At 47.9% G+C, this 19,402-nt stretch overlaps 4 protein-coding genes across 4 annotated transcripts, besides 1 other annotated feature; 2 read left to right on the top strand and 2 right to left on the bottom strand.

Annotated features, from left to right (window-relative positions):
- Nucleotides 1-203: 203 nt before the first annotated feature.
- On the bottom strand, nucleotides 204-2,224 carry UA08_05181 (hypothetical protein; the record flags this gene model as incomplete). The annotated part of the gene is made up of 6 exons (XM_020267474.1): nucleotides 204-510; nucleotides 563-865; nucleotides 915-1,009; nucleotides 1,063-1,152; nucleotides 1,339-2,120; nucleotides 2,170-2,224. The coding sequence occupies 6 exons, from the start codon at nucleotides 2,222-2,224 to the stop codon at nucleotides 204-206; spliced, it is 1,632 nt and encodes a 543-aa protein (XP_020119700.1).
- A 1,162-nt stretch (nucleotides 2,225-3,386) lies between these two features.
- Nucleotides 3,387-5,556, bottom strand: UA08_05180 (NADPH--cytochrome P450 reductase; the record flags this gene model as incomplete). The annotated part of the gene is made up of 2 exons (XM_020267473.1): nucleotides 3,387-3,683; nucleotides 3,769-5,556. The coding sequence occupies 2 exons, from the start codon at nucleotides 5,554-5,556 to the stop codon at nucleotides 3,387-3,389; spliced, it is 2,085 nt and encodes a 694-aa protein (XP_020119844.1).
- Nucleotides 5,557-6,908: 1,352 nt separating this feature from the next.
- Nucleotides 6,909-6,958: a repeat region (Identified by RepeatMasker using a combination of RepBase library and repeat library created with RepeatScout).
- Nucleotides 6,959-7,009: 51 nt separating this feature from the next.
- Nucleotides 7,010-10,643, top strand: UA08_05179 (hypothetical protein; the record flags this gene model as incomplete). Its single annotated transcript, XM_020267472.1, has 2 exons — nucleotides 7,010-7,522; nucleotides 7,578-10,643. The coding sequence occupies 2 exons, from the start codon at nucleotides 7,010-7,012 to the stop codon at nucleotides 10,641-10,643; spliced, it is 3,579 nt and encodes a 1,192-aa protein (XP_020119694.1).
- A 546-nt stretch (nucleotides 10,644-11,189) lies between these two features.
- On the top strand, nucleotides 11,190-19,347 carry UA08_05178 (hypothetical protein; the record flags this gene model as incomplete). The annotated part of the gene is made up of 4 exons (XM_020267471.1): nucleotides 11,190-12,107; nucleotides 12,159-12,383; nucleotides 12,453-16,805; nucleotides 16,864-19,347. 4 exons carry the CDS (start codon nucleotides 11,190-11,192, stop codon nucleotides 19,345-19,347), a joined length of 7,980 nt encoding a protein of 2,659 aa, XP_020119814.1.
- Nucleotides 19,348-19,402: the final 55 nt, after the last annotated feature.

The raw sequence follows: 19,402 nt of genomic DNA, 5'->3' as shown, positions 1-19,402 counted from the left end.
TCATGGCGTATATCAGAAATAGTGATGTAGCTGCATCTTGTATATAGATATGTTCGTGTGAATATGATGGATATGCCCTATGGCAGACCATAAAACGCCGAGTGCAATGGAAAGGGAGAAATAAAAAGACGGAATAATTATTGACTTGGGAAGTGGTCACGATGAAAAACCGAGACTTGAAAGAGAAGACAATATCCCTACATTTAAGCCGCAGCAGACTTTGGGGATGCCTTTTCAACGTTCTTTCGTGATGTGACCGGTGAGACGGAGCTGGACTTACGCGGTATGGCTGCTTTCTTCGTAGGGGTACGTGGTGTTGTGACAGTCACAGCAACGGTGGTCTTGGAAGGCGATATGATTGTGTTTTTTTCCTTCTCCGGCAAGACGTTGGGACCAGCTGGAGTAGTTCGACCACGTGAAGCTGATGAAGTATTCTCACCATTTGTTAAGGTACGGACTCCGAATGGTTGCATTCCACGACGGAAACCAGCGTTCTTCATAACAGGAATCCTGCACAGTAGTGTTAGCTTAATCTTCCTTATGCACAGAAGCCAATACGCACGATGGAGAGATTGTTGTGGCAGGAGTCCATGATGGGCCTACGCCTGCTGGAGACTGAAAAGACAGGGGCGATGCCTGTCCATTTCCCAATCGCGAAGTAGCTGAAGAGGGGGTTGAGCCTTGTACAACCTCGACCGAGTAGTTGTACTCCCCAGCACGATAGGCTCGACGTTCATTAGACTGCTGCTTCAAAAGCTTTTGGGCTTTCGTGTCGGCAAAACGAAGAAGCAGTTTATGTCCGGACTTGCTAGCAACGTTATGAAATTCTTCAATAACACGCTCAGCAATGTCGCGGTTCTCGAAACTTGAGACAGTCAACTGAAGGCCAACAGCATTCAAGATGCGATCCTTACCGGGCGAATCCAACTTCTTTGCTAACTCCAGTCTTCTCATCACGACTTATCTTCTCTGAGACCACACGATAAGGCTCAAAGTGCCGGCGTAAGTCCTACAATAACTAGGTAAGCATCTGTATCTATTAGAGAGTTTCATGTCACTTACAGCCTCGGACCAGTCAAGCGGAACATTTGTGCAGTAAATGTTTGTAGAGCTCCTGTCCTCCAAGTCCTTGAGGCGTGAGTTGCGACTTTTCTGCAAGAGATTAGTGAATGTTCAAGGTAACGATCATTAGCAAATGTACCTGGGCAAAGGAAGCCTGATAACCGAGATAGTAGAAACCGCGGATACAGTTCTCACACGATTCAAAATTGTAAAATTGGACAAATGCGAACCTATTCATTTGAGGTTAGAAATGGCACAACAGAGAATTGAAAGAACTTGCCCCTTGCAAAGTCCAGTCTCTAGATCGACGATTGCCTTGCATCGATCAATTTCTCCGAAGCGAGATGCGTATGCGTGAAGCATCTCATCGGTAGTCTCGGGAGGGAAACCACGAATGTAGACGTTAGTAATTCCCTCGCGGTTCTCAAGACACTTGGCAAGGGTAAGGTCAGATTGGTTGGTCCACATGGCAGGAATGGCCCGAGGAATAGGAGGCTCCTGTTGAGTGAGCAACTCCATATCCTGGACAATGTAACCATTGGGTGTTTTCATCATTTGGTACTGAAGGCAGGGCTGCTGCAGATGAATTCCCGGTAGAATAGGATAGGGCGGAATTGCACTACGTTCCACTATCGAACCGTACGAATGAAAGCCATTACTGGTTCCGGAGTAGTCGTTCAGAGGATTCTTCTCCTCGAAAGACCAGGAAGTGGCGGGAGTATGATTCATTCCTGCGCCCTGTGCTCCCCATGGCATGGATGGGAAATTCACAGGAGTGATAGGTGCACCACCGACAAAACCGGGATAGTACATAGTCGGAGGAATTGGCGGCTGCAGGGGCATTCCAGGCATTAGTGGACCTGGAGGACTGACTTGACGCTGACTGAAGTGCCCGTTTGAATTCATCCCGCCTACCATAACAGGAGCATTGTAAAGAGCCTCCCGCGCAAGTGTCGCGAAGTCGGGGTTAGGATGAGAAGCTCCGTTGACCCCTTCAGCACCTTTTGTGGAAATGCGAGGAGGAACATTCAGTTTTCCATTTGGAGGAACATATTTGCCTTTGAATTCATTAGCCATGGGACTGTTACTTGGGATTGTAACTCATACCTGAATCGTACATAGGATCCTTGTGGATCTCAGGGACTGTAACTACGGAGTTCATATTGATCTGGATGGCCTCGTCAGCTCTTCCTCGTCGATATACATGATGGTTTCAAACACTACAGCATGAATCTAGCATAGTCGGAAGGGAAACAAGCCGGAGAAGCAACAGGAAGGCAAGTTCTTGACATGATCATGCTCAAGAAATAGCAGATATGGCAAATGGGAAGACAGCACAAATGCTTGTGACTTACTTTTCTTTTCGATGAAAGAGTGAGAGAGATAACGAGGCCACTCGAGGTTCCTTGGTAGTATCGATGAAGTTGAGGGAAAGTATAAGAGGCAGAGTATGAGTAGAATGACTGGGAAAACTAATGGAGTTCGATGAGAGACTGAAGCGAAGTGTGGTGCTAACGTGAAGAGACGAACGAGAGAGAGAGAAAAGAAGAAGAAGAGACGAAGAGACGTGGAGGAGGAGGAGGAGGAGGAGGAGGGAAAGAGACATGAAGTAGCGGAGGAAGGAAGAAGCTCACTGCCCGATAGGGCAAGCACCGGCAACCGCCTGTATGGGAAGGAACGCCCTCTCCCTTAGGACGTCCGCACAAGAACCTCTTCTCTTATTCCCCCCTACCATTTTCACTGCAGCGGCACAGTAAAAAAGGATGTTATATCATGAAGTGGCCGTTCGACAACAATAATGGGAAGATGATCGGTGTCCCAGGATCATGGGTGAGAGATGGCGGGTATTTGTTGGTAACTTGGCAGGTGAGGAAGAGCTTGCCTGATGACATACTCGGGCAGCATCTAGGTAATCTCAAGGTTTAGCGAGAGCCAGCGTTGAGTGAATTCATATATTATAAATTTGTAAGTCAACCCCTTCTATTAAGTTCCCTCTCACTAAAAACACATAGATGTCCAAAAAGGCCAAGAAGAAAGCTTTGGTTGCGCAAGCATCGATTCCGACAACTCCTACGTCCGCATGACGCCCCTTCTGATGAGCCATGAGAGCTCCATTCGACTGTTTAAATATGAACAATAAATAGCTGATGGAATAACGACCAAAGCACAATGAAGAGAAAACCAGGGAGGCAAGAAGAATACGTTTCGTGACATGTTAAAATCGTCCTTGTCGTATGAAAGAGGGAGAAGCGAAGCAATCTATAAAGTGAACAAGCCAAGACAGGGAGTGAAGAAAGAAAGTCGTTTCGTTAAGTGTTGGAATTTTAGGACCATACATCTTCCTGGTATGTTCCACTGCTCCGCATATGTTTTACGATTTCCTCGCCTTTCTCTGGGGTCAAGGAACGTTGTTCTGAGATTATTTGGCCTAAGACAGTGTTGACTTCACGAGCCATGTGTGCAGCATCGCCACAGACGTAGAAATAAGCTTTCTGTGCCAAGAGATCATTGATCAAGGCCGCGTTTTCACGTAGACGGTGTTGAACATAGACCTTTTGGGCACCCTCACGGGAGAATGCAGTGAACAGCTTAAAGGAGTCTCCCATCTGCTCTTGGTAGGTCTATTGAGAAAATTAAGAAGGTTAGCAAAGCGTGGGTCTACGAAAGAGCATAGGTATGTCGAAGCCAAATAAAGGATATACAAACCTTCCACTCATCTTCATAGAGAAAATCCTCGGTACTTTTCCGGCATCCAAAGAATAGAACAGTTGTTCCCACTTTTTCTCCTCGGGCAGCCAAAGCAGCGCGCTCTTGAACGAACCCACGGAAGGGCGCGACACCGGTACCGGGTCCAATTAGGATAATAGGCTTGGAAGGGTCCGAGGGCAATTTGAAGTTCGAATGGCGTACGTGAACGGGAACACGGATACCGTCGTACTTGTTTCTGGGGCCATCGATAGCGTACGTGACTCCATGGGGCTCGGGGCTCGGTTCTCCGTGCTGTTTCTGCTTGAGTGCCAATAGGTAGTTTGTGGTGACACCTTTGACGACGTGGGTGGCGCCAGGGATGCGAACGGACTCGACAACAGCGGTGACACTAATTTTCTCCTTTTGAACCAGGGAGGAGGAAGAAATGGAGTAGTAACGAGGCTGGATACGGTTGATCCCTTCAATCAAGCATGAGAAGGGCACAGCAGTAAAAGGCGCGGACGAAATGCTTTCCAGAGCTTGTGCGATATTAAAGCATTGGCTGGTGATCTTCTCCTGAAAGTAATCTTTGTCATTTCCAAGACGTACCATTTCAGCTTTCGCCTTCTCATCCGGTGCGAATGCGGCGAGCGTGCTGACAAACTGGCGAGACACTGGAGCACAGATTTCCATGTAGTAACGGACGGCGGCATCGTATGTGGTCGGACTGGGGAAAGGAACTTTAGCGGTAACATCAATACCCTTGATCTTGATGACGGTTTCGCGTTTGGCATCGAGACCGAAAACTTTCAAGAAGCGATCAACTTCCATGCTAGCATTAGAAGGCCATACTGCAATGTGGTCACCAGTCTGGTAATGCAAACCACTTCCGGAGACATCGATTTCCAAATGCAGACAGTTTCGGTCCTTGACGGCGAACAGTTCACGAGATTCGGCGATGGGAGCAATGTAGGGATTGTGAGCAGAATACGGGCCTTTACCAGCGTGTTCCAGGTGGCTGAGGTTTGGTTCGCCAAGATAGACGGCGGAATCTTCAGCAGTCAATTCATCCTGCTCCGTGATGGAAAAGATGGGTTCGTAGACAGCTTCACGCTCCTCCAACCCGAGCTCAGCACTGAGGGCAGTCCACATGCCCTCTTTCCAAGCCAAAAAGTCTTCCTCCATTGTTCCGGCACCATCGTCTCCTTCACCAGCATCACCGATTCTCTTGGCTCCCAACTTGGTTAGAGCAGCGTCGACGTGTCGGACCATGGAGTTATAGTGCTCGTATGTGTTGTTTCCGAGACCGAAAGCGACATATTTGAGGGAAGCAAGAGGTTTCTCTTCATCAGACGCGCCACCCGTAAACTCCGGACTCTCTCCAGTGACGAACTGATAGAATTCAACTGCATTGTCGGTGGGCTCGCCCTCGCCGTAGGTTGCGAGCACGAAGAAGGCAACCTTGTCTTCGGGGAAAGTGTCTAGGAGGTCGTAGTCGTATTCCTCGAGATCAGCTACCATGGTCTTGAGACCAAATCTCTGAGAGCCCTCCTTGGCCAGTCGGGACGCGTAGTCCTCGGCAGTCCCGGTCTGCGAGCCATAGAAAATCACACAGTTCTTGCCAGTCTCATCCAGCTTCTCGACGATGTTCCTGGTCTTGCCGGCCTTGGCTCCGTTGGCAGCACCGGGGGCGGCGGCGTACGGATCTTTCTGGACAGCCCAGTAGGTTCCTTTGGTGAAGTAAGCCACGGTTCCTACGAGCAGGCCCATCAGGACGATCAGATCGAGGGTGTCGATTTGTGCCATTATGACGGTTGACGAGAGACAAAAGCAGCCAGGGAGAGGAAGCGAACAAAAAGAGCGCAACGAGCTCTCTCCTCTATTTCTTCTCTCCCTCTGTGTGTGTATATGTTGCTGATGGTTGTTGTGGTGAGGGAGGGAGTGCGTGCGTCGGTGTGTGTGCCAGGTGGTCTGATTGGGCGGTTCGGCCAATCACGCCGGCGAGGCCTTTCCGCTCGGGTAAAGCCCGGTTGGAGACTCTCCGGAGTCCGTGGTTGACGAGAAGACAAGACCCGAAAAAAAAAAATTAACTCAATATGAGCAATCAACTGGAGAAGGACAAGATCAAACGTTGTATGTCTTCCTGCCCCTGGCACTGTCTACTGCCTGCTTTTAGTGGCAAGCCGTTGCTGGGATATACGGTCTAGCCCTAGGACTAGACATATACTAGGCAAGTCTGCTCAAAACAGCATAAATGTTGCTTGTACTCATCTCCTTGCCTCAGTATAGCTCATCCTTGCTGTCGTTGGCTCTCCCTGTCACATTGATAAGCTTTGCGTGAACAGCCGGACGGAGTAAGGGGTTGAATGAGGAACCTCTATGTAGGTACCTTGACTCCTTATTGCTATTTGAAGTATGGCTGGTGCAGAGCTGAGCTTCTTCTATATAAGGAAGCAGCTTGGATACAGTGCTGGATAACTATTTAACAGGGATGGACCCGAGAAAGGTGAAAGGGGAGACGAGGGATTAGCCTGGCAAGTAAGAAGAGGACACAGAGTGTTCAGAAGGTCAGGGGCATACTTCACGATAAAAGCAGGTGAACTATAATTCAAAAGGAAATAGAGTAGGTACTAGTTAGTTAAGTTCTAGGATAAATACGTTATATAAGTAATGGCCCATAATCATTATCAAGTTGAGTTTATAGCATTAAGATAGCGTCATTGATCTAAGATGAGCTCTAGGTACATAAAACAGTTGAGTTACATCGATAGTGGAGGATATTTATAATGAGGTTTGTAGCAGAAAGAATAGAATAAGAAGAATTTGAAATCAATGGGTACATAAGTAACTAGTTAATTTTTTGGAAAACAGAAAATTAAATAATATACATACATTATACATATAGCCTCACAGGCATTCTATTGGCCTATTATTATATACAGTTAGAGCCTAACTTCCTAAGGCTACAAGACCGTCCTCTAGATACGTTCTTTATCCTTCACATATTCATCTTTCTACACCTTTATGCCTTTTCTGAGCGGTTCGCTCATCAATATTCCTCTACTTCTAACTTATTTCTTTTATATTGGAAGATCCAGAAAAACAAGAGATTTATTTTCCAAGGCATTTTTCACCTAAGTAGGTGACATTTCAGGCCCGTGGTGGATTACAGGCTGAATCCAGAATAGCGGTCATAATCTGCCGTCACAACTTTATTCATTCATACCTAGCTAGGGACGGTGTAGTATCGCAGGCAGAAATGTTTCCACGACACAAGACAAAGCAGCAGTCAGCGGCCACGCGTATAGATCCGGAGCATGATGCTACCGACTCCAACTTAGCGTCACTTCTCCATAAAGCACTTCCCTCCGCCGCTACAGAAACTGACAAAGACCCCATTCCAGAACTCCAAGAGATCTGGCAAGAAGCATACGACCACGTTGCCAAGAGTGAAGGTGGAGATTTGAGGAGCAAAGTAGAAAAGTTCGAAGCAGCAATACGATCCAAGTACCAGCAGTCTGATGCTGGTGGTGGTGGTGGGAATGACAGCAGCAACTCCTTGGTTAGCGATCTCGCAAGCCTCGACTCCACCAGGCGACAGGACCTCATGGCAAAACTGATGGGCCAACGTGGGAACGAGTCGAAAGGAGCCAAGGCAGTCTCGGGGATAATATCTGTGTTTGATTCCACTCAAGAAGCTATTGGTACACTGCTAGACCTTTATCAGCCCGCTTCGATAGCGTGGGCAGGGATTTGCTTGGTTATAGCTCCTGTGAGTAGTAGAATTTCTGACGATTGGTTCTGTGTCACTGACAGTGTACTGTTAGCTGTCCAACTTTGCAAAGGCAGTGGACGATAATGGAGCGGGGATCGCCTACATCACAGGAAAACTGCCTGAGAATATAGAGCTTATAGAACATCTTCGGTCGAAACCGTGGAAATCACGGGAAGGAACCCAGAAGTTCAAGCTTACTATTCGAAACAACCTCGTTCAACTCTACCGGCTCATCATTGAGTACCAAGTACTGACATTCCACGCTTGTCATTCCAAATCTGCCATTATGAAGAGCAGTCTAGGACTAGCCAAGTGGAAGGAGAAGCTTGATGGCATAAAATCTGCCGAGGCGCAGCTAGATAAAGTCGTGGATCTGTATTACCGAACGCAAACTCTCGACAAGTCTGATGAGACAAATGAGAATGTGGTTGCAACATTGCATTTCCTTAAAGAGAAAGATCAGTCAAAAAAGAGAAATGCATTGATAGAGGCGTTTAATCCAGAAATATCTGACCTTGATTATGAAGCGTATCAGGAATATCTGAACCGCTTGGCGACGCCTCATCAAGGGACCAACCAAGGAATCATTGACAGCCCTGAGTTTCAAGGCTGGATGAGGGCTAGGGAAGCACGCTTATTACTTCTTTTGGGGAACCCTGGGACAGGAAAGAGTGTCTTCAGCAAAGCATTGGAACACGCGTTACAGCACATAACTGGTAAATCATCCAGTCCATCAACTATCAGTTCGTTCTTCTTCAAGGATAAAAGTGGCCAGCAAAATAGAGTGAACCTCGCCCTTTGCAAAATCTTGTATGATTTATTCAAGAATCGAGAGGATCTCATCGACGATGTTCAAGACATAGTCAACCCCCTTGACAAGAATTCCTTGCGGTTGAATACTGATATGCTATGGGAGATTTTCATAGCAGCAACGCAGAGCGCCGCGCCCGATAGTGTGATCGTCATTTTTGATGCAGTTGATGAAATAAATCAGAACCAACTAATGGATTTTTTGGAAAAACTACGACGGTTTTCAAACCAAGCAGTCAAGATTTTCGCTACTGCGCGCCCCATCCAACCTATCCTCGACATGTTTACACCGCAGACGTATCATGGAATACCGGTTGTATCTTCTCCTCCTGTGTTCATGCTAGATCTCGAATACAACCGCTCACTCTACGATGATATCGTCAAGGTAGCAAATGACCGATTGGCGGCCTTCTTCAAGGACAAAAGGATCTGGGACCAAGAGACCAGGGCTACGTTGCGTCAACAGCTTGAGTCATATCTGCAAAATAATCGCACCTATCTTTTCGTTGAACTTGTTTTCAGATATCTTAAAGGTCTTAAGCAGGAACGCGTGGCCAGACACTGGATTAGAAAGTTTAAATCATTGCCTTCTAGTGTATACGATACCTACAGCACTCTTCTGGAGACCACCCAAGAAGAAGACCGAACCTACGTGAAGACTATGCTTCAGCTGACCCTCGCGGCGCGAAGGCCGCTAGAACTGAGAGAGATGAACGCTGCCCTCGGAATTCTTGAAATCGACGCGGACGACAGCTTCGACGACCGCGATTATCTCGATAGCAATGCGAATGTCGACGACCCGAGCCCAAGCGACGACTTCAGAGCATGGATTCTGGACAAATGTCAATTCTTTCTAATTGTATACAATGATGGAATCTACTTTATCCACCAGACGGTCCGAGACTACCTTCTTTCCAGTGGAAATGATGACAAAAGACCGACATGGCTGGCCAGCGACTTTTCTGAGCTTACCTGCCACGAAGTTATGATGAAGAGTTGCATAAAATACATGTCAATTCCCCGCGAGTTGGACTTCCCGCTACGCTCTATGAGACAATTGTTTGATGCCTCGCAGTCCATGCAACATAAACATTTTGAGTGGTTCGAATCGGTCATGGAAGATGAATATGCATTTGGCGAGTACAGCTTCACAAATTGGTTCTTCCACGCGAATCTCATTCGAAAGAAAGAGGATAAAAAGTGGCCAGGTATGATTGACGCTCTCAAGAAAAAATATCCGTCCATGTCTTTTGACCTAGCTTGGTTTGTTTTCTGCTGCTCTAGCTTGCCCTCTGCAAATGGGGTGAGAGTTTTCAAAGAGACGTCCATAATCGACAGTATGATTGAGGACGTTGACCTGGCTCTGAGCTGCTTATCGCTAGGTTTGGTCAAACGGTGTCTGGACATTGACTTTTACGAGGATTTATCCTATGCTATTGACTTAGAGAAGGAAGTCATCGCCAGATCGGATCCAGACGATGAAAGGCTGGCCCAGAGACTTTTGAACTTGAGCGACGTTTACTTGCTGCAAGCCCGGAGAAACAATTCTGATACTGCGGCGAGCCTGTCAATTGAGCATGTAGACAGAGCAATAAAAATGATCCCTCGAACTCACGCTAATCGACGTCGAGCTTTGGGTATACTTGCCGTAGCCCTCAATCTCCGGTTTTGTTATGAAAAAGATGACAAAGATATAAAAAGAGCAATTGATGCAATCGAGAACGCCTTAGACCCTAACGTGTATCCTCCCACTGAGGATGAGAAGTATTATTTAAAGCAAGACCACAAAATTTGCTTAACGAGTCTATTCAGATATTCTGAATTCCGCAAGGCAGCCGGTGATAATGAAGATGACGACCGGGCTATCGAGACTGCCCGGGTGGTTGTTGACAAATTTTCACAATTGCACCATGCTTCGCCTTCTGAGAGACTGATGGTGCTAGCCAGCTTGTTTGAAGAGTATGCCAAAAGAAAGCGAACAAAACAGCATATTGATGCTGCCATTCAAGCATTCCACGGCGCCTTTGAAATCACACCGGTTGAGAACAGTGATCGGGTTGACTGCCTATACTCCATGGCCGTGAACATGCATTTCCGGTACACCTGTCTCGGGTCAAAAGAAGACCTAACTCACGCTTTTAGCTTTGTCAAGACATTGTACAGTCTCATTGCCCAGTCTGACTCTGCCTCCTACACGAAGAACTGCTGGTATCTCAAATTGGCAAAACTCAAGGACGGCATACTTCGAGATGTAGAAAAGCTGAAAGAAGACGAAGAGGGGGGTCCGGAAGTTGAAACGTCTTCCTAGATTATGTGAAATTGTATATATCAAAGTCCAAAGCAAGTAGTCCTTTTGGTTTTCTATCCACTAGATATTTTCCCCGGGGAATCTGTATTCGAATCATTGGAAGGGGGGTTCTGCGTACAGGTATGGATCCGTAAGGTACAGGGTATTTGCATCTTCCCACGTGGCCGAGCAGTTGGAGAAGATATATACACAGCCTTGCGCGCAGTTTCGTATGTCGCAAATTAAATGAGCATGGAAATACCACCGGAATTGCGTCCAGTAGTACGAGCACAGCGAGGGATCTGAGAGAGAGGTAGAGAAGAGACGAATCTTTGGGCGGTTGACTCATTGAGTAAGCAGAAGCGCACCTGCCGTCCGCGCCCGAAGCTAAGAGCAGCTTTGGCTCGACGACTACCTCACCTCATCACACAATTCACTTCACCACCAGCTTGAGATGCCATGGCCTATCGTTGCCCTGTTGCCATGCATGCTAGCCAGAGATGACCTTTTTCATCTACAATGCCGACGCCGATTCAATGCTTGTGAGAGGCTCATCGCAGTTTGAACATGCAGCAGCCCAACCGTGCGTACCACTCTGTCGCGTGTGCCCTGCACTGTTACAACACCACACTAACAAACAAACCAACCCCGTCCATTCCACTCGATCCCGACACTTGGTCTCATCTTTGCACCGAAGCTAATATCACATTTGTGTGCACAGCAATACCCCAATCCGGTCGGACAGCCGCGCCCCTTCAGACAACCATACCCCTCGGCTCCGACGAGTCTCCTACGTCGCACCATAACCCTACCCCCCCGCCAGACCGACTAGCCCCCAGAAATGCGTCTTCTCCAGGGCTCGCTATTCTGCACAGCAGGGAGTCCTCTGTCTCTGGGTCAAGAGGGAGACCCGTCGATGCTTCTGGCCGAGGCCTTACAACGCTCCAACCCCAGTCGCGAAGCCGCGGTCAGTCTCATTCGAAGAGCCCGGAATCCAATGTTGCCCGGCCAGAAGGTCTTGTTGAGCGCAAGCCTTCCTTGTCATCCTACGGACATCACCGGAAGACATCCATTGTCCATGGCATCCAGCATTCCCGCGGCCCAAGTTATACTTCAACCTCGGCGAGTCCTCTGAGCCCGGAAATCATTGCATCTGCAGGCTCAGGTAGCATGGCCGGCTTATCTATAGCACCAGAGAATCTGTTTTCCAGTCGGACTGACGACCTGGACTCGCTTTTGAAATTTGCAAATAACGGAAGCAATGGCTCTGTGCATACACAGACTAGCGGTCTCAGCACGATCCAAGATGACGATGAACTTATAAGTCTTGGCCAGACAGTGACGAAGCGCAGCAATACTACCCACAACAAGGTGCCATCAAATAGCAAACTCAGGCGAGAACACTCCCACGGCCGCGCGCATTCAAAGCATCACCAGGAGTCAAAGACCGCCGGCGAGTATGCTCTACATCACCTCTTCAATTCTGTAGGTACACCCTAGATCCATTCGTATCATCGCTAACAAAAGAAACATTAGTTCGTTGCCCATGCAGACAATAAGATTAATCAAAGCATCGTCAAGGTTGGTGAGGTTGAGGCGCCAGTGGAAGAGGTGTGCGGCGAAGGTGCAGACCCCGTTTTCGATCAGCTTATTTCTGCCTTGGGGCATATCGCTCGCCAGAAACCGAAACCATTGATTGATACCATCATGCTGTGGCGAAGAGCAAAAGGTGAAGCGGCAACGACAGCCAAGAATCCTCAGGTAAGTAGATGATGACACCGCAGCGCTTTGGCTACCCAGCCCAGAGACTAATGGATTCTGGAACCCCAGAAACCGCAAAGCTCTGAAAATTCAACACTTCTTCGTCGAAATACAGAGCCTGTCCAGGCGGGAAGCTCTGAATCAGATCTGAGTTTGGAAAGCGCACAACCCTCTTTCGCACAGAAACAGGATGGCATTCAGCTTCTTGAGCGCCGGGCTACCGTTTCGGTGTATCTCGTTTGCAGAGTACTGATCGAAATATTCAACCAAAGCAGCGTTGAAGCGATCGGGGCCGACATGACGGAGCGATTAGAAGACATAGTATTCGGTCAATTGAAGGCAGTGGATCCGGAACAGGTTGCGGCCTCTCCGTTACGTATGGCAAACTGGAGGATCTACGGTCAATTTTTAGGCAGAATGAGTGAGATCAACTTTACCGGCGTCGCAAAGCGCTTCATCAGCGAGCTTGAACGATACCAGAGAGAAGCCAGTCTCCGCGGCCAGTCTCAAGAGCTTGACGCCAAAGTAGAATTGTTAATTTTGGGAATGCGGCATTTCAGCATCAAGACCTATCCTGAAGAAGCGTGGAGCAAATCCTGCGAGTATATGAGATCCTTAGCTGGGCTTTTTGTCAACGCTCATGGACAACGGGTCAAGCAGGCATATTGCTACATTATCGAAAAAGTTCTAATTTCGATTGCATCGAATCCTGCGTGTGACGTAGGTCATCCGCGGTGGAAGGAGTTTTTGGAAGTGATAACTCCACGCCTCTCGCAAATGATTGCCAAGCCTCGACACTGGATGACCGTGTTTCCTATACAGACGATCTTGCTCTGTGTCTCTTCAAAGGATGTGTTTGCTAGCCAGTGGCAATCTCTAGCACTCAGTTTACCTCCGCGACTCAGAGATCGGCCTACTCGAGGATTGGCGCTCCAGGCACTGTGCCGGTTGCTATGGACGTATTTATTCCGCTACCCGGACCCTCCTAATGTCACGCTTAGAAGGGTTGACGAGGTCATTAAAGTCGCGCTGCCTCCGGGGAAGAAAACATATCTTACAACAGAGCCTTCCGTGGCAGACCCCTTGAAGCAACTTATTCGGATGACCGGTTTTAAGCTCCCAGACCTGTGTTTCCGCAACATCATCTTTCCCCTAATAAATTCGGACCTCTTCTTGTCTGGCAAGGAACTCAAAATCGAACAAATGGAACCCGAGAAGATGGTGGTAGGAATCCGGTCATTCCTTGCCATTATGTCTGACCTAGAGAACGGCGATCAATTATACCCACCTTTTCCAGCTGGTCCAATTTCTACGCACTTTGTCGACATCCCCAATTTTCTACTTCCACCTCGCTCACAGCTTCTAGCAGATGCCAAGCCTCGCGCAGTCTCTGCGGACACATCGACCCTCTCGCGACCTGTGAATGTCTCCAAACTTAATCAGGTAGCGAAGGATTACTACATTCAGTTTTGTGAAGTCCTTGGGAAGATCACTCTTCTCTGTGATAATACATTTGGTGGACAGGCAGCTCTTGATGAAAAGTTTGGTAGCTCAACACCCAAGACTCCCATATCGGAAGCATTCAGTTTTACTCGGCGCGACGATCATGCAACTCTTATTGACCAAAGGCAAAGTTTTTACGATCTGCTTCATGTAGCTGTACAGGCGCTTCCCAGATGCTTATCCGACCATATACCCTTCAACTCTCTCATTAACCTCCTCTGCACAGGAACTGCGCATGTTCAGCCCAACATAGCCAGATCTTCCGCGGAGTCTTTGAAATCAATAGCACGCCAGATGCATGCGCAACAGGTAACCATTGGGTTTGCCAGGTTTATCTTTAATTTTGATGCTCGGTATTCCACCATGTCGGATGAAGGCATGCTTGGACCTGGCCATATCGAGTCTACATTGACTTTATACGTTGAACTCTTGAAAATTTGGATCGAAGAGATTCAGCAGAAGACCAAGGAAATTGCAACTGATCAAGCTGAAAATAATGTCGGTTCCGGTACTCGGGCGCTACAGCTCGATCTTTCTAGCGTGCTTGCGCATGTCGAGGAAATCGAAGCACACGGTATATTTTTTCTGTGTTCTCAATCTCGCAGGGTGCGTCGCTTTGCAATTTCAGTTCTGCGATTAATCACTGAATTCGATCGCGCCCTGGGAAAAGAGAACACTAGGGTCATTCGAATTCTGGAAGCAGATTCCCACGAGATCATGGATCTCAATGATGAGCAGCTGACAGTTGCCGAAAGGAGTCGTCTACAAAAGGGTAAAAGAAGGAGTAGCCCGCAAAATACTCTCATTGAATTATGCAGCAGCGATGTTTCTTACGACTCAAGTCTTTGGGTAAAAGTGTTTCCAAACATTGTTCGTGTCAGCTTTGAGACGTGTCCAGTTGCAGTCACTCTTGCTCGAGGGATCGTGTGCGCCAGACTCATACAGATGCACAGAAATATAACCGCCCTAGCAGAAAGCCAGCGACTCCAGCAGTACGCGCCTTACGACACGGGCCACGGGCGATCCCTCGGCCGAGCCAGGTCACCCGCGGAGATCATGATTGAACAATGGAAACTTTACCTCTTAATGGCTTGCACAACACTAAATAGTGTGGGTGCTCAGTCTCAGAGCCAGCTTGCCAACGCTCAGAATGCTCGTAGAACTTCGAAAGGAATGCAGTCCGCCCAGGAAAAAATCGGCTCCGCCCGAGCTCTCTTTGCCTTTGTGATTCCATTACTGTCTGCTTCATTGGATTCGATAAGAGATGCCATTGTCTTCGCATTGGGATCTATCAACAAGAGTTTATACAGAACTCTTCTTGAATCTTTGCAATATGCGGTGACAACATGCACTGAAGAGGCCAAATTACGAATTGGTACTCACAGCCGAACTCCAAGCAGTCCCCGTCGCAGCCGAAAGACAGATCGCCTGCGCACTGAAGTCACCCACGTATATAAACTTACATCTACCTTCCTCAGGGAATCAGAAATTTTCAATGATGACTGGATTGTCAATAACCTGATAAATTACGCAAAGGAGTTACGCATCTTTCTTAGCGATGCTGAAGTGCAGAATGACTGGGAATTCCAACGTCTGCGATACCATTACTGTGGCCTTATGGAGGAGCTTTTCGAAGGCATCAATCGTACAAAAGAGCCCTCTCGCTGGATGCCCTTTGAGTCGCGTAAATCGGCCTTTACCTTGATGGAGGGTTGGTGCGGATACTCACCGAGTCAAGCACATATTGCTCGAAGAGAAGATAGTATGAGACGCTTTGTCTTGGCCCAACAACATGAACTCGGAGACCTACGAAACCCTGCAGCTATGATAGAAATCGAGAAGAGAAACCTACAATCTGCAGCGCTGAGCGCAATGTCGTCATTATGTGCTGGCCCAGTAAGTACGACAACAGAAGGCGGGTCAATCCTTCAGTTTGATGTGAGCCGAATGCTGGTTTGGATTGGCAGTATTTTTGAAACCCCCAGTGACAAATTGCACACCACTGGTCGGCGAGCATTGAGAAACCTTATTGTGCACAACAAGGAGTACCCATATTTACTCGAACGCATGGTAGATATGTGCTACGGAATCGACCGGGAAAGGCGCATTCGGGACAAGGCGCTTGAAAGCTACTTTGATGTCGTGAACCAGGTTCTAATAGAGGAGACTGATTACCCATTGGCATTCTGGAGAATAGTGGCTATCGTTTTATACATGCTAGGAAACGAAAAAAGAGACATCCGCATGAAAGCAGCGAAGCTTCTTCGTATTTTGGAGGAACGACAGCAGAAGAATTCCAGACTTCAGGACTTCGACATCAGCCTTTCTGACAAGACAACAGCTGTCCATAAGCTTGCTCAGTTCGAAATCTCCAAAAGACTCGCATCACAATATCCGGACCTTGGATTCTTCGTATTTTCTGACCTCTCCAAACATTTTGCTAAAACCATGTCGCCTGACGAGCAGCGGAATGTTGTTATGGCGATCTTGCCTTGGGTTCAAACAATGGAGTTGCAAGTCGATCCAAATCAGCAACCTACTCCGCGGTCATATATGCTCCTCATGAATTTACTCGAGATCACTATCCTCCGGTGCAAGCTGCTACCCAATGAGGTGCAAGCTCTTTGGCAAGCACTGGCCACAGGCCCCCATGGAGGAAACGTGCAAGTCATTCTTGATTTTATTATTAGCCTCTGTTTGGAACGGAAGGAACAGAATTTTGTTGAGTATGCCAAGCAGATTGTGGTATTCCTGTCGTCTACTCCTGCTGGTTCCAAAGTGATCGAATTCTTCCTATTGCACGTGTCACCAAAGTACATGATACAAGAACGCAAAGATGATGTCCCGCCACCACCAGACAACCGAGGATTGCCCTACGTAGCCAATATAGATGACGTTCTACCAATCGGCAATAAGCAGGTAAAGTGGTAATGCCACATTTGGGAAGAGTGACGGTTGCTAACGACAATAATTTTAGGCTGGTCTGTCCATGGGTCAGCTTTCTATGATTTTTCTTGTGGATTTAATAATAGGCCCTGTTACATTGGCACTACAAGACGTCATCAAGCTATTACACGTGGTTTTGATCTTGTGGGATCATTATACCTTTACGGTACAGGAGCAAGCACGGGAAATGCTTGTTCACCTCATTCATGAGCTAGTCGCCTCAAAAGTCCAGGATAAGGTCTCACCGGAAGTGCGACACGCTATTGAGGACTTTGTCGAGTCAATTCGCAAGAGTGAAGCGTCAGTGATCTGGGAATATGAGGACAATACTGACAAAGAAGAAGACGACGGTACCAAAGTCCCAACGGCAATGAATCTTGTGACGCGACAGGTGGTGCAGTTTTTCAATCTCGTTTTCGAGGATGTTAACGATCTCTGGTCCAAAGAAGCCTTGAATTGGGCCACATCATGTCCTGTGCGGCATTTGGCTTGCCGTTCTTTCCAAGTGTTCCGATGCATCTCGACATCGTTGGAGCCAAGGATGCTGGCAGACATGCTTGCTCGGCTCTCTAATACAATAGCCGATGAAGAAACCGACTACCAAACATTCTCTTTGGAAATACTCACAACCTTAAAAGTCATAATTAAGTCCCTTTCATCGCCGGATCTTTTGCAATACCCACAGCTTTTTTGGACTACGTGTGCTTGTTTGAACACTATACATGAGGCTGAATTCATGGAAAGTATCGGTATGCTTGAGAAGCTTTTGGATAAGATTGATATGGGTGACCCCAGTGTCGTGGCTACTTTGAATGACGCGCAGCCTCCTCAGTGGGAGGGGTGTTTCACTGGTATCCAAGAGCTGGTGTATAAGGGCTTGAAGTCTTCAGAATCTTTTCACGACACACTGAGTTTGCTGCACCGAATGACACCCCTGCCGGACAATGATCTTATTGGAGGTAGGGGTCGATTACTTTTTGCGACTCTAGCCAACATACCCAGCTTTCTTCACCAATTCGATGCAAATACAAAGGACCCAATAATTCTGGATCGGGCTAATTTACTGGGTCAAGTGGCCGAAAGACACGGCTTTGAGCGACTGGCTGCCTGTTTAGTTGGATTTGCAAACGTGCAGTGGAAAAAGGAGCAAGATTTCTTGCAGCATATGATGTCAGAAGTCTCTTCGTATTGTTTTCCAGAGCAAGAAGTACAGAGTCTGGTATTCGTGATGGGCCTGTTGACAAACGCGACGCAATGGTTCCGAGTCAAGACTTTGAACATGTTGTGCGTGTTGATCCCAGAAATGGATATGCGGCGACCCGAGATCACCAGCTATGGGCCAGATTTGATATCACCTCTTCTGCGATTGCTTCAGACGGAGCTCTGTCCACAGGCGCTCGACGTCATGGATCATATCATGACGGTCTCAGGAAATCCTATGGAAAAGCATCATTTGCGAATGAGTATGGCGTCATCATCGTCTTCACGAGCTATTCGGAAGCAATACGAACGCATCCAGAGCCTCTATGGCATTCCAGAACCTACTGGATGGTCAATCCCAATACCAGCGGCACAGTCGGCTAGCACACGTCACAATGTCCACGCGGTATTTTACACATGCGCAGAGGCCGATCGCATGGAGGCACACCGAGTCTCGACGCCAGAAGTAGAATTCAGCACTGAAGAATACAATGAATCCTACTTCCCCTCAATGCGAGCAGATACTATGAAGTCGTTTGACACGCAAACAGATGGAAACCTGGGTGAGATCGTTCAGCGGTTGGATAGCTTGGATGACTTCTTCGATGAGAACGACTTTGGCTTCCAGAATTCCTCTTTTAACACAATGTCAGAGATGCGTGGCTATCCGGGTAGCTTCGCCGACACCTCGGCTAGTCTTTATGACCAACAAACGGCGCCTATTCTTCGCAAGTCTCTTGCAAGGACCCCTTCGTCATCTTCGTTCCACAATGGCCTCGCTGAAACATCACGGCCACCGACACGACTCGAGGGTGTGCTTCCTGTGACATCGCCTCCGCTTGCTCTAGGCACTGGTGGAAATGCGTTGCGGCCAGCGATGCATAGTCGCTCCGTGACCTCACCCTCCAACCACCTGACCAATCATCATACACCTAGTCTTTCTACTGCTAGCATGACACCTCGTCCTTCAATGGAGTCGACCTTACTGTCGGATAGTGAGGTTGAAATTGAGGAGAGCTTCTCAGATCTTGACGAACGCGTGGCGCTACAGCCACCATCCCGCAGTACATCATCATCTCTACGGAAGGGATCAGAGGGCACGTCTTCTTTTGAATCCATGATTCGCAGTGGAATGCGGCGTCTTACAGGTGGCACCGCCTCTAGTCGTGAAAAGGAACGGCAGCGTGACCTATTACGGGCTCACCAACGAGCGGCCGTTCAGAGAGCCAACTCTCCGCGGGTTCCCAAGGTCCCTGCGGAATATCTTACCGGCCCAGTAAGCAGCCCGACTTCTCCAGGCCAGGGGGAGAAATAGGGAAAAAAAAAAAAAAAAAAAAACCCGCAAATATTTCCCCATTTGGAAGCTAGCT

Source organism: Talaromyces atroroseus (genome assembly GCF_001907595.1).
Source record: "Talaromyces atroroseus strain IBT 11181 chromosome Unknown scaffold_6, whole genome shotgun sequence".
Classification (NCBI taxonomy): domain Eukaryota; kingdom Fungi; phylum Ascomycota; class Eurotiomycetes; order Eurotiales; family Trichocomaceae; genus Talaromyces; species Talaromyces atroroseus.
This window is presented reverse-complemented; position numbering and strand designations above follow the sequence as displayed.